The sequence below is a fragment of the Populus trichocarpa genome, chromosome 4 (genome assembly GCF_000002775.5).
Source record: "Populus trichocarpa isolate Nisqually-1 chromosome 4, P.trichocarpa_v4.1, whole genome shotgun sequence".
In the NCBI taxonomy this organism is placed as follows: domain Eukaryota; kingdom Viridiplantae; phylum Streptophyta; class Magnoliopsida; order Malpighiales; family Salicaceae; genus Populus; species Populus trichocarpa.
In genome coordinates, this window is record NC_037288.2 from 20,024,016 (window position 1) to 20,038,835 (window position 14,820).

The following is a 14,820-nucleotide window of genomic DNA, read 5'->3' on the forward strand; positions in this document are numbered from 1 at the left end:
TTGTTCTAGGAAAATCAGAATATAATTGATGATGTTAATTCTTATGATGAAACAAGAACTGTTATTAGCAAAACTGTTTACTTACATAATACATTTGAACACTAAAGAACCCAAAATTCTTACAAACACATGATATTCAATGGGCATTCTCTCATTCAGTTAACCAGAGATTTCAATAGCCTTGACACCAGGTTTCTTGAGCTCCTCTTTAGGCACAGTCACAATAAGAACTCCGTTTTCCATAGAAGCCTTGACCTGATCCATTTTCGCATCCTTGGGCAGCCTAAACCTCCTCAAGAACTTGCCACTGCTTCGCTCCACCCTATGCCATGTATCGTTCTTGTCTTCCTTCTCTACATTCCTTTCTCCGCTAATCTGAAGCACCCTGTCATCTTCAACTCCGACCTTCACTTCCTCTTTTTTAAGCCCTGGAAGATCTGCCTTGAAGACATGGGCTTCTGGTGTCTCTTTCCAATCCACGCGGGTGTTTACAAAAGCTGAATTTTCATGAGAAAGGAGAGAATTTGAGGTGGAAGTGAAAGGAGAGAAGTCCTTGAACGGATTCCAAATATCAAAAGAAGAGAATGGATCGATAATGCTTCTGCCTCGGTGGTTGTCTAAGAAGCTTGGAATCATTTCCATCTTTTCCAGAAAATCTTGTAGCTTGATGGGTTGCTGTTAATCACCTGACTGGTTCCTTGTTCTTGATTCTCGATGTCATGTGAGAGGCGACACGGATTGGTATTTATAATAAGTAAACGAGCCATCTGGTACATTCTGGACGGTCGCCTTGGACCCTGTTTCAGGAAAAATCTGGGTCCACACCCAGATTTTAATTTGAGAAATTGAGGAACTTACTCGAAAGTTCCTGTTTCTTTGTGGCTGTAGATTTAAACGTTGGGCCGATTGGGCTGGAATATATAATGGGCCTAAGCCTTGGTTTCGTATTTTGCTTTTGGGCTTTGTAATGTTTGATTTCCCTTTTGTATACAACAGATGATTTTTCTTTTGTATCAGTTTAATATAGGGGTGATTTATGGATTCCGTTTTAAGATCCCAGTAAAAAATTTCATTAAGTTGTTTATGGGTTGGGAAAGCTCTTGGTGAAGACAACCCATGGATCATTGTAAATAAAATTCAATAGTAACTTTGAAAAGCTTAAAAAATTGTAAAAATAATTTCATTAAGTTGTTTATGGGCCTGAGCCTTGGTTTCGTATTTTTTAATATTTTTTAATATATTAATATCAAAAATAAATTTAAAAAAATAAAAACTATATAATTTTAATATATTTCTAAACAAAAACTATCTAAAAAAGCAATTTCTACTCCTATTTTATACCACCCCTGAAATATATGAATTTATTTGGAAGTATGGTTGCGGTTGTTTTTCAAAGTGTTTTTCACTCAGAAATATATCAAAATAATATTTTTTTTTATTTTTTAAAAATTATTTTTGATATGAGCGTATCAAACTGATTTAAAAACACTAAAAAATATTAATTTGAAGCAAATAAAAAAATATAAAAAATTTAATTTTTTTTAAATACTTTTGAAATGAAAAAAAAAAAATATGTATCTCAGTTTGAAAATGACCATTAGTTTACAATGTATATGGTATCGTTTTCAGCTCATTCACTTAAGAAATTATGGGTCACCTTCAACTCTAATTTCCAAAAGAAAATAACAAAACTAAACAGCCAAGAAAGATGGGACGATGCATTTTGGCACAGGGCCAAAAGCCAAACTACTCGCCTTCCTAGGAATTACTTGCACGCACCCACTTCTTCCTATCCTACAGCCTTCTTGCGCATGAGCTCAATTCTCTGGAAAAAATATTTCAAATTCCGGTTGCACATACCATCTTAACACAGACAGACTTCAATGGCAACATTAGGGTGCAATGACACTGATGCGAAGAAAACTGAAGTCGAAAGCTTGCAGGTTCTTAGACCTGTGGGCTCCCAAGGCGGAGGAACTGAAGGACTTCCTTATCTGTACCATCGACCAATGCACAAAGGTCTAGCAAAGGCAGATGATGATTATGTCACCGAGGCATTCAAACAACTTCCTATGCCAGATCAAGAGAAACTTATAGAAGAACTTTCTAGCCAGCTTCATCAAGATGTTATGGTTGAAAAGTTGTTCGACGAGAGTGAAGAAGCTTATAGACTAAGATGTTTCACAGAGCTGCATATGAAGCTTCCATCGGATAGCCGCCAAGGTTTCAATAACGAATTTCGCCGGAGATACTATTCAATCAGAGGTTCTTCTTTACAGTCCCTACATTGATGCTTGGTGTTTGGTTATGGTTACCAAAGTCAAAGCCCAAAATCATTTTATTTTTTTTGGAAATTGATTATTAGCACCAATTAGCAACAGAGAATAACAATCCAGAATTTTTAAAAATCAATTATGCACTAGTATCGTTTTAATTAAATAATGCTTTTTTTAATGTTAAAAACACTTAAGAATTAACAATATTTAATAATTTTCTCCAACTGCAGATACATAAACTTACAAATCGAGGTGTTTTGCAGGGTTGCCATTGAAGCTTCCCTTTAATAGCTACAATAGATTCAAGAATAATTACAATCAGTGTTATCCTTGCAATACTATAGGCACACAAGTTTCTGGAACAATTGTTTCTGGGATATGTGAAGGATTTGGTCAGCAGATCGTTCAACAGATTTTTGAAGGTATAGTAGGTGGAAGTGAAGAGTCTTCTTTAACACTGGAGTTCTTCAAGGTGAAAACCCTGGATTTGCGAGGAGCAAACGAAGTGGGAACCGGTACGACTTCTACAACCACTCGGTAAAAATAGCAGGCTATGGAAGGACGTTACAAATTTGATCGTGGCAATCAAATAGATATGGTAGCTTTGGTGAGAATCCGAGACTGTACTTTTGATGTTTCTCCTGAGGTCTTTTGTTGCTCTTATGAAGCCTTCAGGATGATTTTGATTCTATCTGTATGAAGTAATACCTATAAACTACTAATTATTGTAAGACGTGATATATTTATTGTAACACAGGATGAGATTTTAATGCTATGATAAATTTGTGATTATAGCGTTGGCTTGATGGGGTTTGGATTTGCAGTTAAGAGAGCCTTCCTCTGTCGCCAGAATTAATGATCTTTCAGAGGCACTCTATGTTGAAGTTCAAGGCGATAAAGAAAGTATAAAAATATATTGTAAAGAAACTTCACAGGATTGTTGAAAGAAGTTCTCTGATTTTGAGGGTTATATTATTATCTGAAAGCCGAAATTTAAACTCGTGACAGGTAGTTAAAACTCTGATAGTATAGGACTAATTCCTACGAAGACAAGATGCCCAGATGGTGTCTTTTGAAACCAGGCCAACACTCGAGGTACTAAACCTAGTACAGGACTCAAACTCACCACTATACTTGGCATACAATGATATTTTGCAGACAAACGAGGCCGGCATTTGTCTTCCTTAAGGCGTTCTCTCGTGATGCATTACAGGAAGAGGACAAAAGACGTGAATGTAAGGTAGAAAAGAAAATACCAACAGCATTATTGCCAAAACCTTTTGGGCGAATGGCTAAGAACATATGAGAATCACGAAAACAGTAAACTTACAAAAAGAAAAAGATTAGCAAAACTGTTATGTTACATTCATAATAGATTGAATCCTTTGTGCACACTGACAGTAACAGAGAACTTCCAACAACTTATAAAAACACAAAAGAAGAACAATTCTTACAAACACAGAATATACAATAGGCATTCTCTCATTCAGTTAACTAGAGATGTCAATCGCCTTGACTTCAGGTTTCTTGACTTCCTCTTTAGGCACAGTGACAGTAAGAACCCCGTTCTCCATAGAAGCCTTGACATGATCCATTTTCGCATTCTCAGGCAGCCTGAACCTCCTCAGGAACTTGCCACAGCTACGCTCCACACGATGCCATGTATCGTTCTGGTCTTCCTTCTCCACATTCCTCTCTCCGCTGATCTGAAGCACTCTGTCATCTTCGATTTCGACCTTCACTTCCTCTCTTTTTAGCCCCGGAAGATCTGCCTCGAATACATGGGCTTCTGGGGTCTCTTTCCAATCAATGCGGGTGTTGACAAAGGCTGAGTTTTCACGAGAGATGAGTGAATGCGGGGAAGTGAAAGGGAAGTCTTTGAGTGGATCCCAAACGTCGAATGCAGAGACTGGGTCGAAAATACTGTTGGCTCGTTGGTTGTAAAAGAAGCTTGGAATCGTTGCCATCTTTTACTTCTTTCTTCAGAAAATTAACCTTCGTTTACCTGCTGCTAATGTTTTGATTGCTTCTTCTTGTTCTTGATTTTTCTGTGCTAGAGGCGGGACAGGTCGGGTATTTATAAGTAAAGGAGGCATCTGGTTTGTTCTGGACGATCGAGTAGTACGCTGAACCAGGAAGATTCTGGGTCCAACCAACATCAGATAAGATCGAAGAACTTTCTCGTAAATTCCAGAGTCCTCGGTTGTGAATTGAAAATGTGTGGATTTGATATTCAATTGGGTTTGATTTTTTAATGGGCTGAAGCCTTTGTTTTCCTATTTTTCTCATGGCCCAGTCTACTGTTATCATTGTTTTCTTTTTCAGTTTTCTTGCCTTAAAAGATTTTCAGCTTATTTTTACATTTTAAATGTATTTTTAAACTATTTTATTTTATTTTCTTTTATTTTTTAAAATTAATTTTTATATGTTTTTAAACCATTTTGATGTATTGATGTTAAAAATAATTTTTTTTAAAAATAATAAAAATATTATTTCAATGTATTTTCAAGTAAAAATACTTTAAAAATTAACCGATATCACAATACCAGACAGACTTTTAATACACGGAAGATCTTGCAAACGAATAAAATATATAAATTATGAAAATAATAATTTAATGTATAGACATTTAATTGAAAAGTACTTAGATATGTTCTTGAATTAAGAATCTAATTTGAAACGGGCTTAATTGAGTGCAAAGTATATATATATATATAATGATTGATAATCACGTGTAGAAGTTGAAAACTATCTATTATACTTTTAATTAGAACCTTGTATAAATAAAAATGACCGATTGTTTACAGCATTAAAAATTCATTTAATATTGTGATAATTTTTATTTTTTTAAAATAATTGTTTTATAATTTTGATATATTAATATTAAAAAAAAGTTATTTTAATATATTTTCAAATATATAACCAACACTCCAGATTAAAAAATTCAAGGATCTAGTTGCATAATAGCTTCGATGTTATGCTGAGCAGCTCAAAACTTAAAAACTAATGGTCGTTGACTGAAAATTCTCAGCACTTTATTATCCTGGGAAATTCAATAACTTCAATGTTGCATATTTGAAATCTAGTGGTTTCCATGATCTTTTGGACGGCTGGATCTGTATAAAGTATCGTTGTCACTGCATCCATCTATTATCAACAATGTGATCGATGGCAATTATCTCACCACAATATCATGGGGCGTAGAAACAAGATGCTGCAAGAAACCGAGTTCCATCTCCAGATTATTCTAGCGAGGAAATTCAAAATATACTCGATTTGATGAACAATTTATGTTCTGAATGCATCCTTCTAATTCTTACGCCTCAAAGAGATTTACAAAGGGAGGGAAGGGAACATCAAAAAGCAAGATACGCACAAAATTACAAGCAACCGAGCAAGACTCAAGAAATTTTATAGCAAAACTTTTGATTACATTACTCCTCTCTGCAGACTGACGAGGAGACCAAACCTTTCAACTACTTGTAAAAGAGCACACAAAAACAAAATAAACACACAATTCTCAAAAGAGGTATTATCTCGTTCAACCAGAGATTTCAATAGCCTTGACATCAGGTTTCTTGATCTCTTCTTTAGGCACAGTCACAGTAAGAACTCCATTTTCCATAGAAGCCTTGACCTGATCCATTTTTGCATTCTCAGGCAGCCTAAACCTCCTCAAGAACTTGCCACTGCTTCGCTCCACCCTATGCCATGCATCGTTCTTGTCTTCCTTCTCCACATTCCTATCTCCGCTAATCTGAAGCACCCTGTCATCTTCAATTTCGACCTTCACTTCCTCTTTTTTAAGCCCTGGAAGATCTGCCTTGAAGACATGGGCTTCTGGTGTCTCTTTCCAATCAATGCGGGTGTTGACAAAGGCTGAATTTTCACGAGAAAGGAGAGAATTTGAGGTGGAAGTGAAAGGGAACTCTTTGAGTGGATCCCAAATGTCGAATGCGGAGAATGAGTCGAAGATGCTGCCGCCTCGGCGGTTGTTAAAGAAGCTCGGAATCATTGCCATCCTTCTTCTTCTTCTTCACAAAATCACTCGTTTGCTTACTTTGATGGGCTGATACTGATATTTTAACTGCTTCTTGTGCTTGTTTTCCTTGATGTTGTACGAGAGACGGGACATGTTGTTGTGTATTTATAGAAAGTAAGAGGAGACATCTAGTGTATTCTGGATGACGAAGTTGGACGCTGATTGAGGAAGATTGACGAACTTTCTCGTAAATTCCTGAATCCTTCTGCCTGTGAATTGAAAATTAAAATGGACTTGGTGTTTAATTGGCTTTGATTTTTAATGGGCTCGGGCCTATTTTTCTCCTATTTTGCTTACAGGCCCTCTAAGGTTTTAATTTTTCTTTTTCATCTTTAATTCTCGATTTTCTTTTTCATAGAAATAACTTTTGACTCAAGGATGGGTTTATTTCAAAAAAAAAATTTAATTAATTTCTAATTAGTAAGGTCCTGCAAAACCGGTTAAACACATGAATTAGGAAAATAAAATTTAATGTTTAGAGCACTTAAAGGTAAATATATCAAAAGCTATTCTATGGTCTATTTTAAGAAGGGGGATAAAAATAAAAAGAAGGAGAAAATCATATATTAATCCATAAAAAAAATAAAAATGTTTTTATCTAATTTTGAAAAATCATTTTATTTTTATTTACCTTTATTTTAAATTTGAAATAAAAAATAGAAACAAAGAAAAGAAATAAAATCACAACCAAATCCATAAAAAATAATAAAAATATTTTTACCTATGGTGAAAATAATGTTTCATTTCTATTTTTCTTCACTCTTTTTTATTCTTGTATTTATCTCTTGGTGTGAACAATTCTTGAATAAAAAATATTTTGAAAGAGCACTCTACACTTCAATAACAAATAATTAGAATAGATGTACCAAAACTAAATTACAACTTCCTAAATGTCTTCATTATTATTAAAAAAAATTTTGCTCATCATACCTCTTCATAGAGTGAAGTTCTTCATATGTTGAAGGGGTTGTTTGGCGCAGCGATTGAACCACAACTTCATTATTTTTTAGATTTTTTTAAAAAATATTGTTTTAATATATTTTCAAATATAAATTTTTTTTTAAAAAGTGACTTCTATTACTATTACGAACATCCCCAAAATATGATTAATCAAGGGCAACATAGTTTGAAAATGGCCATTAGTTGACAGTGTATATGGTGGTGTCCTATAGGCTTAGTATCATGTTGAGCCCAAGTGGGTACAGGTTTGGCGAACTGCCAGACCAACACCCTTGGAGTTGGTTGCATGCCAGATCTAATTGGACATGGATCTATCGAACTGCTAGACCTATCGTCTTTAAGCTTGGTTGTGTCCAAGTCCACTTGGACATGTGTCTAGCAATTCTCTTAGTACATTGACCTTGGATTTGGTTGCGTGTCAAGTCTAATTGGGTATGAATTTTGTTCGCTGTCACACCTATTGATAGTGAGCTTAGTGGTGTGCCAGGACTAAAAATTTAAACATCACTATAAATCTCATATTCGGTCATAAGCCTCTAATTGTTTGTTTATGCTACATGAAAAACCTAATTAGATGGTTCAATAACAAAAATAAAAATTGGGAAGAGTTGTGGAACTCAGTTCCATCACTAAGAGCTTTAATGAAAAGATATATATATATATAACGCTGTCTAATAACTTCTTCCGCGACTCGTTGATCAGCTACCTTAATCTACCTTTCATGGAGTGTTTCGTAGCTGTATTTCTTTGAAGACTAATTTTTCTGTTGACATCATATTCATAGGTACTCATGCCAATAGCTTAATTTGATTAGTTTAAGAGGATGCAGTCTCGCGATTAATTGATTAATTAGGAATTTACCATCCAGTTCAGGAATATGTTATTAATTAACCAATCTGCAACCTAGAAGCTTATAGTTAAGAGTGTTTGTTTTCATTTTCAAACTACTTTTTTTTTTAGAAAAAACATTAAATTGATGTAAAAATCAAATAAAAGGATTTTTAAAAAATATTTTAATATATTTTCAATTAAAAAATATTTTTATTGTAGTTACCAAGCGCACACACTAAGACATCGAATAATTTAAGGTAAAAAATTTAATGTAATTAATCATGATCACATTGCCGGTTAGCTTGGATCATTAGCAAAGGTAATGTCCAGCATTTCTTGTCAATAGCTTTCTATAATGGCTATTAAGCTAGCTAATGTCAAGATCTTCATGTGGGCATGCTTTCTCAATAATTAAAGAAGATTGCTTGTTTGGATAGTCCAATGTCTGTGATTTAACCGGCAACTCCAACCACAAAGTAAGAGAACTGCTTATCAATGTTCAGATTTGAAACAACATGTGAAAAAAGTATGAAAAACCTTTGTTGAAGCTTGTTGATCATTGCTTGGCTGAGAATCTAAAACAAATCCTTTGAACTCTCCCCCCCCTCTTCTCTCTCTCTCTCTTTGTTAGAGGTGTATAAAAATATGATGATGATTAGGCTTCAAAGTTTTTTTTTGCTTGAAAATATATTTAAATAATATTTTTTATTTTTTAAAAATTATTTTTGATATCTACAAATTAAAACAATTTAAAAACATAAAAAATTTAATTAAGACATGATTTCAACGGACAAAATCATAAATGAAATAGGCTGTTTTATTTGTTGGGCAGTCGCTAACCATGCTTGTGCAATGTGCATGGAAACTGAAATGTCCAAAATCATGATCTTCATATGTGTTTTTGGGAGTGAAATGATCTTCATGATAGAAACCTTACAACTTCCCCTTTTTTGTGAAGGGCTTAAATGAAGATTCCTTAAAGATAAGAAGGGATATGGCATCCATTTGTTAAGTCCAAGAAAGGAGCACATGGGGAAGGCCATGGAGGAAAGTTCAGCAATAACAATTGTATGCTTAAATTGCAGTGAGGAAAGGAGTACTGTCAAAACAAAAGTACTCTCCACTCCAAAATTATTCCACACACATCAAAAACAAAGAGAGCAGAAGGCCTGTCATGTGTGATGATCATGTCTGTGGAAAAAAGTTAAGATCACACTAAGATTTTCAAATTTCAAGCAAGATACATGGCACTAAACATCAAGGACCCCATTCATGTGCAAAAGCTAAGGGTCAAGACAATGGAAACTGGACAATTTTTGCTGTGAGGTGGAGGAAAGAAATTGCTGAATAGTGGGTCAATAGGCCATGCAATGCATTTATTGTACTTTTTATACATGTTAAGCTGCATATGCTATCCAAGAAAGGGTCCTGATGTTTTGCTAACCCTAGTGGTGAAAATGCGTCTTGGGGTTTCACAGGACTGGACAGACAAGACCGTGGAATTTGACACATGAATAATATTTGTGTACATATATTCTAGGTTTTGGTTAGGGCATTTGGTGTTCATGGGTGCAGGAGCCATGGGAGAGATCAAGCACTTGGTGGTTGTTAAGTTTAAGGAAGGTGTTGCGATCGAGGAAATTATAAAAGGGATGGAGAAGCTGGTTTCAGAGGTTGATCTTGTCAAGTCCTTTGAATGGTGAGTCTATTATTTTTATTAAGCCCTTAGCTTCTATAACTTGTTAGTCAATTCAAGCACTAATATGTTGCCTTTTGGTCTTGACAGGGGGCAAGATACTGAAGGTCCAGAGATGCTTACTCAAGGCTTTACTCATTCCTTCTCCATGACATTCGACAAGAAGGAAGACTATGCTGCATTTCAGAGCCATCCTAACCATGTTGAATATTCTGCTACATTTTCTGCAGCTATTGAGAAAATTGCGGTGCTTTGTTTCCCATATGTTCGTGTTAAGCCAGCTGCATGATCTAAAACATCATCTCATGGTGATAAAAGGCAAAAAACTGGTACTTGTATGTGTGCTATAAAGTGTGAAATCATTATGTGTTTGCTTTGTATAATTTTTAGTGGCTATTTCCTCTAGCTCACTCTTATGTATTTTCAACTTCTATATCGTGGAAATGTTTTATGGTCATCTTGCTTTTTGATCATCTTTCTGATGAATAGGCAGGTTTCCCTACTGTGAAATTTACATGCCCGTGATCATTTTCTTTCACTTATCACTGCTGAATCTTACACCTGTTAGTCAAAAGGTGATAAAATTACTTCTTTTTTTACTTTGTTGCAAAACCTCATGTATCAAAGATTGGATTAGCCTTCATCTTGAATGTCCCATCACCCTTGTTAACAGCACTGTCTGCCTAGCTCAACCATTCTTCTCAGATGGCACAAGGAGTTTCAAAAAGAAAAATGTAAGCAAAAAAAACAAATGACAGACTAAAATTGTTCTATGACTACTTTTGCCTTTATTCTCAAATTAATATTTCCTAATCCAGAATTTATATTGGCTCAAGCTCTGCTGTATTTGAGAAAATGCACTAGCACAATGAGAATTAACCAGCATGTGGGCTAATGACCCATCAGTCACATACTCACATATCATAAGCTACTAGAATGGTGAGAACAAAGGGATGAACAGAATCTAAATAGAGGATATTGCAAAGGCAACATTTCACTGGAAAATAGGAATTGCAGAAAGTAAAAAGGGCCCTTGTGAATTTCAAATTCCATAAAAAGGGAAGAAAAGGCAAAGAAAAGATGGAACCTATGAAAAACATTTGGTGAAAGAATATTTTTTTCTTTTTTATCAAAGGTGCCATGCCAGTTTCCACCTAGGGATTAAAACAAAAACACGGGAAATAAGATTCATTGCGAGAATAAAAGTAGATTCTCTCCTGTTTTGTTTCTTTATCCTTGATCATGAATAGAAGTGGATTCTAAGTAATCTGCTTTCATCTAGTCATGAAGAACAGGACTTCTTGAATATTTCTTCACCTGTTCATCATTGATCCAAAGATTAACCAGAAAAGAAAAGAAAATGCAAGAAACTCTAAGTGCTTATATCATGTTCTTCTTGTCACCCTCACCATTGAAAAAATGCATACATTCGAGATTTCGTGGAAAATTCCAAATTCAGACTCCCTTCTTCGGTCCAAATTCAACTGCCACATCCCCATTAAACCACATGATCCTATGCAGATCTCAGAAACTATACTTTAGTACCTCTCTTGGTCTTTTTCCAGCCTCTTCCATTAATTACGCAAGTAAAACACTAACCATTTCTCACCCTTCTTGTTCTTCTTCAAGGCACTATATCTCTCCTTTACTTTTATCTGCTGGTTTTCATATATACCCCTCCACAGCCCAATACGCTTCTTCTCTTCAACTGCTTTAATAGTAACTCTCCCATGCCATCATTTATGTCTAACATGCAGTCAATTGAATCCATGTTCAGGTTCTGCTTGAACTCAATGGAAAAATCTTGAAGCCCCTTATTATTCCTGCTTACTTGTTAATGACCTTGAAAATCTTGGCAAGGCTTTTCATCTAAAAGAATTAAACTGTTCACATTACAGTCAGGTGTATAGAAGTTCTTCAAAAGATGATGACTACAAGGGTTATGAATTGGGTACAAGGATATCATTTGGCATCCCTCATCCTGTTCCAGATTATCTGTAATGAGTGCCAAAAAACAAATGGAAATTGTGTCATTGGGTTGAAGTGCATATGCCACCCTCGAGATTGTAGCAAGTTTCATCGTCTATTATCTCTCAAATATTTGATATTTTAGTCTGTTTTCTTGTTCATCCAGTTTTTAATGGTTTTAATGTTGATTTCGCAGAAGACAAGGTAATTTCAATGGCAGGATCAACTAAGCCTATTGTCAATATCCTCTTATCTGCACTTCCTTTCTATGTCCTTCTTGATGCAAGATGAATTAAAACTGTACAAACCTGTTCTTGAGTTCTTTTCACATTCCTGTTGTAATAAAGATCTACCTGCCTCTCCATACCCTTCCTCTCTCAAGTTTACACTGCGCCTAATCATGGCATTTCCCTTGAATGCATAATTCTAGATGGGGCATATCACGAAACGGACAAGGGGAACCAGCTTAAGATAAAATTTAATTCAGGAGGTGACTGGAAGAAAAGGAGATGACTAATGATGTAACAAATCCAACATTAAAGTCATGCTTAGTGATAAAGTGACCGCAGTGATAAAGATACAGACCATGTAGCTGGCCCCAAGCGTCAAAAATGGCTGTAGGTGCAACTTGCAATGGCACACATGCACAAGTTGCCAAAACAACATTAGTCATGATTAAGCTGGTGCCTGGTGCTGTCAGAACTATCGAAAGAACAACTTGAAATTAATCCATCCAACAAAAAGAAACCAACCTTAAACTGTGCATAGAAAATACCTCAAGCATATATGCACAGATATGCTGAGATCTGTGTCTGACTCTTATGGAAATGCAACAGCATGGTATAGTGCTGCGTACATATGGGAGCAGAGCAGCCCTCTCTGTACCTTGCATAGGTGAATGATACTTAAGAATGACTGAGCAATATCTTGCTGGGGGCAATAATTTGAAAGACATGAGAGGCATGTAGTGATGAATGGACTTGTTTGTTGATCTTTCTCCAACAATATTTATCCATTCCTGCTATCCTCTCCGGAGAAATCACAAGATATACAGCAGCGTATTAATTTACCATGCTTTTATCTAATGGATTTTATTTTATTTTTGGCTTTTCTGATTAATTTGCAAATGATATAGTTCTTTTATAAATAATGTATTAAAACATGAATTATAAACTAAACCCTAATGTTGTTTCTGTATTAATTTGAGTCATCTTGGGAAAAAAAATTGAACAAATAAAAACTCTCAACTAAATCCAAATAAAAATATATTTTGAATAATGAAATATTACTGATCTGAAAACAATATAACTTGCAAAACAATCTTCCTACGAATTAATTATATAAGAAAATGAAAAGGAAAAAAAATAATATTTGTTCCCAGAGCAACGCCAGATCGTTTTACTAACATTAAATATTAACCAATAAACGACCATCGTTTTCGTGGAAAGAATAATATTTAGCATTCCATGGCCCAATACTGCTCTAATCTGGACTAGCTAGCCTCCCTGCACTTGAATTCTTCGATTTAGTTAGCCATTCTCCCAACAAATAATAGGTTCAAAGCCCACCTGTCTAAGCAAAAAGGGCCTCCCTGCTCTTAAGTTTTCAATCAAATAAATTAAAGAACCCTGGCTTTTGCGGGTAAAGTACGGTTGTATATTTTCAGTTCAGTTTAATTTTTACCTAAAATAATAATTAAATTAATTTTTTTAAAAAAAATCAAAATTGTTTCCGACTGATTTCGGTTTGTTTATTTTAGGATGAAAATTGAAACCCAACTTACTCATTTTCGATTCGGTTTCGGTTCAGTTCGGTTATTTTATATTAAAAACCAAAAACTATATTGTTTTTCAAGGTTTTTTTTTGTAATTTTCAATGGGTTTGGTTTCGGTTTGGCTCGGTTTTGGCTCAGTTTGGTTCGTTTTCAGGTTTATTAAACCGATACCGAACCGAACTGGTCGATTTTTTAAATATTCTAATTAATTTAATCAGTTTTTTTTTATATTTATATTTTTTTAATTATTTTTTTATTTTCTTGATTTAATTAGTTTTTCCGTATTTTCTCTTTTTGATATGGCGGCTTACATTCCTGGCTAAGAGTACGGTTCTATTTAAAAAAAAATTATTTTGCTAGTTAATTAATTTTTTAAAAAAAACATACGGCATCGTTTACGAGAGTGATCAGCCGTAAGTCTCAAGAAATGGCATCGTACTGCATTCTAACAATACTAGGGAAGCCAATCAATGCACTTACAGCATTAAAGTGGATGGCCTTTGAACTAGGAAGTACGGAGATAGGCGGTGTGGTCTTCAGTTCTACGGTTTATAGAGTTATGACATGAACCAACAGTACAGACTCACACAGTGCCATGTCATGGGTTGACCGGCACTCTATTCGGTAAAAGTTTTCCTTGCCAGAATGGCAGAAAGCATGCTCTTAATGATTATATATGCAAGCACCCAAAGTTACAATTCAAGAAAGCATATTTTAAGTTCTTGCCCCCGCCCCTTTTTGTTTTTCAATTACGTGCCCATGATGATTTCCAGTTTTTTGTTAAGAACTTGGACAAAATGAGAGAAATTTTGCCAAATATTGACTGGGATTTTATTTGGATCTCGTTTTGTGCCGGTGTGCCTAGCAGTATTGAATCTGAATGGCAGTTTTTGGCTAAGTTGACGGTCCCTCAAGAAATAGTAGAGGGGGTGTAAATTTCGCTCTTTGGTTTTTGCAAGTGCCCACAAGACTGACAGCTTTAACCGACTTTACTTTCGTTGGCGATCAAATTGAGAGAGACATTAAATTCTCGCATGCCTGATGTCATGACCACATAGTGCTCTGAGATGCTCCATAAACAGCATTGGAATTTACTGTCAGAAGGACAATATGATGTCGTTAAGAAATTTAAGAGGAATTGGACCTTCCTTGTCACTAAAAACAAGAAGAATCAACCTCGCCGGGGAATAGGAGAAACTTGTTGGAAGCAACATGAAGATGATGGATTTCACAAAGCAAATCTGGCCTAGCTAGCTACCATTCTCGTCTTCAT

General features: G+C 35.1%; 5 protein-coding genes across 6 annotated transcripts; 2 read left to right on the plus strand and 3 right to left on the minus strand.

The window, feature by feature from the left end:
• Window positions 1-724, minus strand: LOC18097975 (18.1 kDa class I heat shock protein-like). Its single transcript, XM_006384590.3, has one exon. It carries the CDS (start codon window positions 640-642, stop codon window positions 160-162), a length of 483 nt encoding a protein of 160 aa, XP_006384652.1. The 5' UTR covers window positions 643-724; the 3' UTR covers window positions 1-159.
• Window positions 725-1,590: 866 nt separating this feature from the next.
• On the plus strand, window positions 1,591-3,068 carry LOC18097976 (uncharacterized). 2 transcript variants are annotated; one of them, XM_024599011.2, is made up of 2 exons: window positions 1,591-2,265; window positions 2,507-3,068. In XM_024599011.2, exons 1-2 carry the CDS (start codon window positions 1,884-1,886, stop codon window positions 2,512-2,514), a joined length of 390 nt encoding a protein of 129 aa, XP_024454779.1. In that variant the 5' UTR covers window positions 1,591-1,883; the 3' UTR covers window positions 2,515-3,068. The 2 variants fall into 2 exon arrangements, with proteins under 2 accessions (XP_024454779.1, XP_006384653.1); XM_006384591.3 differs by having other exon boundaries at window positions 1,603-2,265; window positions 2,540-3,068.
• A 551-nt stretch (window positions 3,069-3,619) lies between these two features.
• LOC18097977 (18.1 kDa class I heat shock protein) lies at window positions 3,620-4,352 on the minus strand. Its single transcript, XM_006384592.3, has one exon. The coding sequence runs from the start codon at window positions 4,241-4,243 to the stop codon at window positions 3,767-3,769; it is 477 nt and encodes a 158-aa protein (XP_006384654.2). The 5' UTR covers window positions 4,244-4,352; the 3' UTR covers window positions 3,620-3,766.
• Window positions 4,353-5,656: 1,304 nt separating this feature from the next.
• LOC18109033 (18.1 kDa class I heat shock protein-like) lies at window positions 5,657-6,410 on the minus strand. Its single transcript, XM_006387240.3, has one exon. The coding sequence runs from the start codon at window positions 6,295-6,297 to the stop codon at window positions 5,818-5,820; it is 480 nt and encodes a 159-aa protein (XP_006387302.1). The 5' UTR covers window positions 6,298-6,410; the 3' UTR covers window positions 5,657-5,817.
• Window positions 6,411-9,591: 3,181 nt separating this feature from the next.
• On the plus strand, window positions 9,592-10,315 carry LOC18097981 (stress-response A/B barrel domain-containing protein At5g22580). Its single transcript, XM_024599181.2, has 2 exons — window positions 9,592-9,808; window positions 9,896-10,315. The coding sequence occupies exons 1-2, from the start codon at window positions 9,675-9,677 to the stop codon at window positions 10,092-10,094; spliced, it is 333 nt and encodes a 110-aa protein (XP_024454949.1). The 5' UTR covers window positions 9,592-9,674; the 3' UTR covers window positions 10,095-10,315.
• The last annotated feature ends 4,505 nt before the right edge of the window (window positions 10,316-14,820 follow it).

Bases quoted from the DNA above. Each gene is read 5' to 3' on its own strand.
- LOC18097975 (XM_006384590.3), bottom strand. From the start codon at position 642: ATGGAAATGATTCCAAGCTTCTTAGACAACCACCGAGGCAGAAGCATT.
- LOC18097976 (XM_006384591.3), top strand. From the start codon at position 1,884: ATGGCAACATTAGGGTGCAATGACACTGATGCGAAGAAAACTGAAGTC. The intron at 2,266-2,539 runs GTTCTTCTTTAC...GGTGTTTTGCAG, and splicing joins GAGATACTATTCAATCAGAG to GGTTGCCATTGAAGCTTCCC.
- LOC18097977 (XM_006384592.3), bottom strand. From the start codon at position 4,243: ATGGCAACGATTCCAAGCTTCTTTTACAACCAACGAGCCAACAGTATT.
- LOC18109033 (XM_006387240.3), bottom strand. From the start codon at position 6,297: ATGGCAATGATTCCGAGCTTCTTTAACAACCGCCGAGGCGGCAGCATC.
- LOC18097981 (XM_024599181.2), top strand. From the start codon at position 9,675: ATGGGTGCAGGAGCCATGGGAGAGATCAAGCACTTGGTGGTTGTTAAG. The intron at 9,809-9,895 runs GTGAGTCTATTA...TGGTCTTGACAG, and splicing joins CTTGTCAAGTCCTTTGAATG to GGGGCAAGATACTGAAGGTC.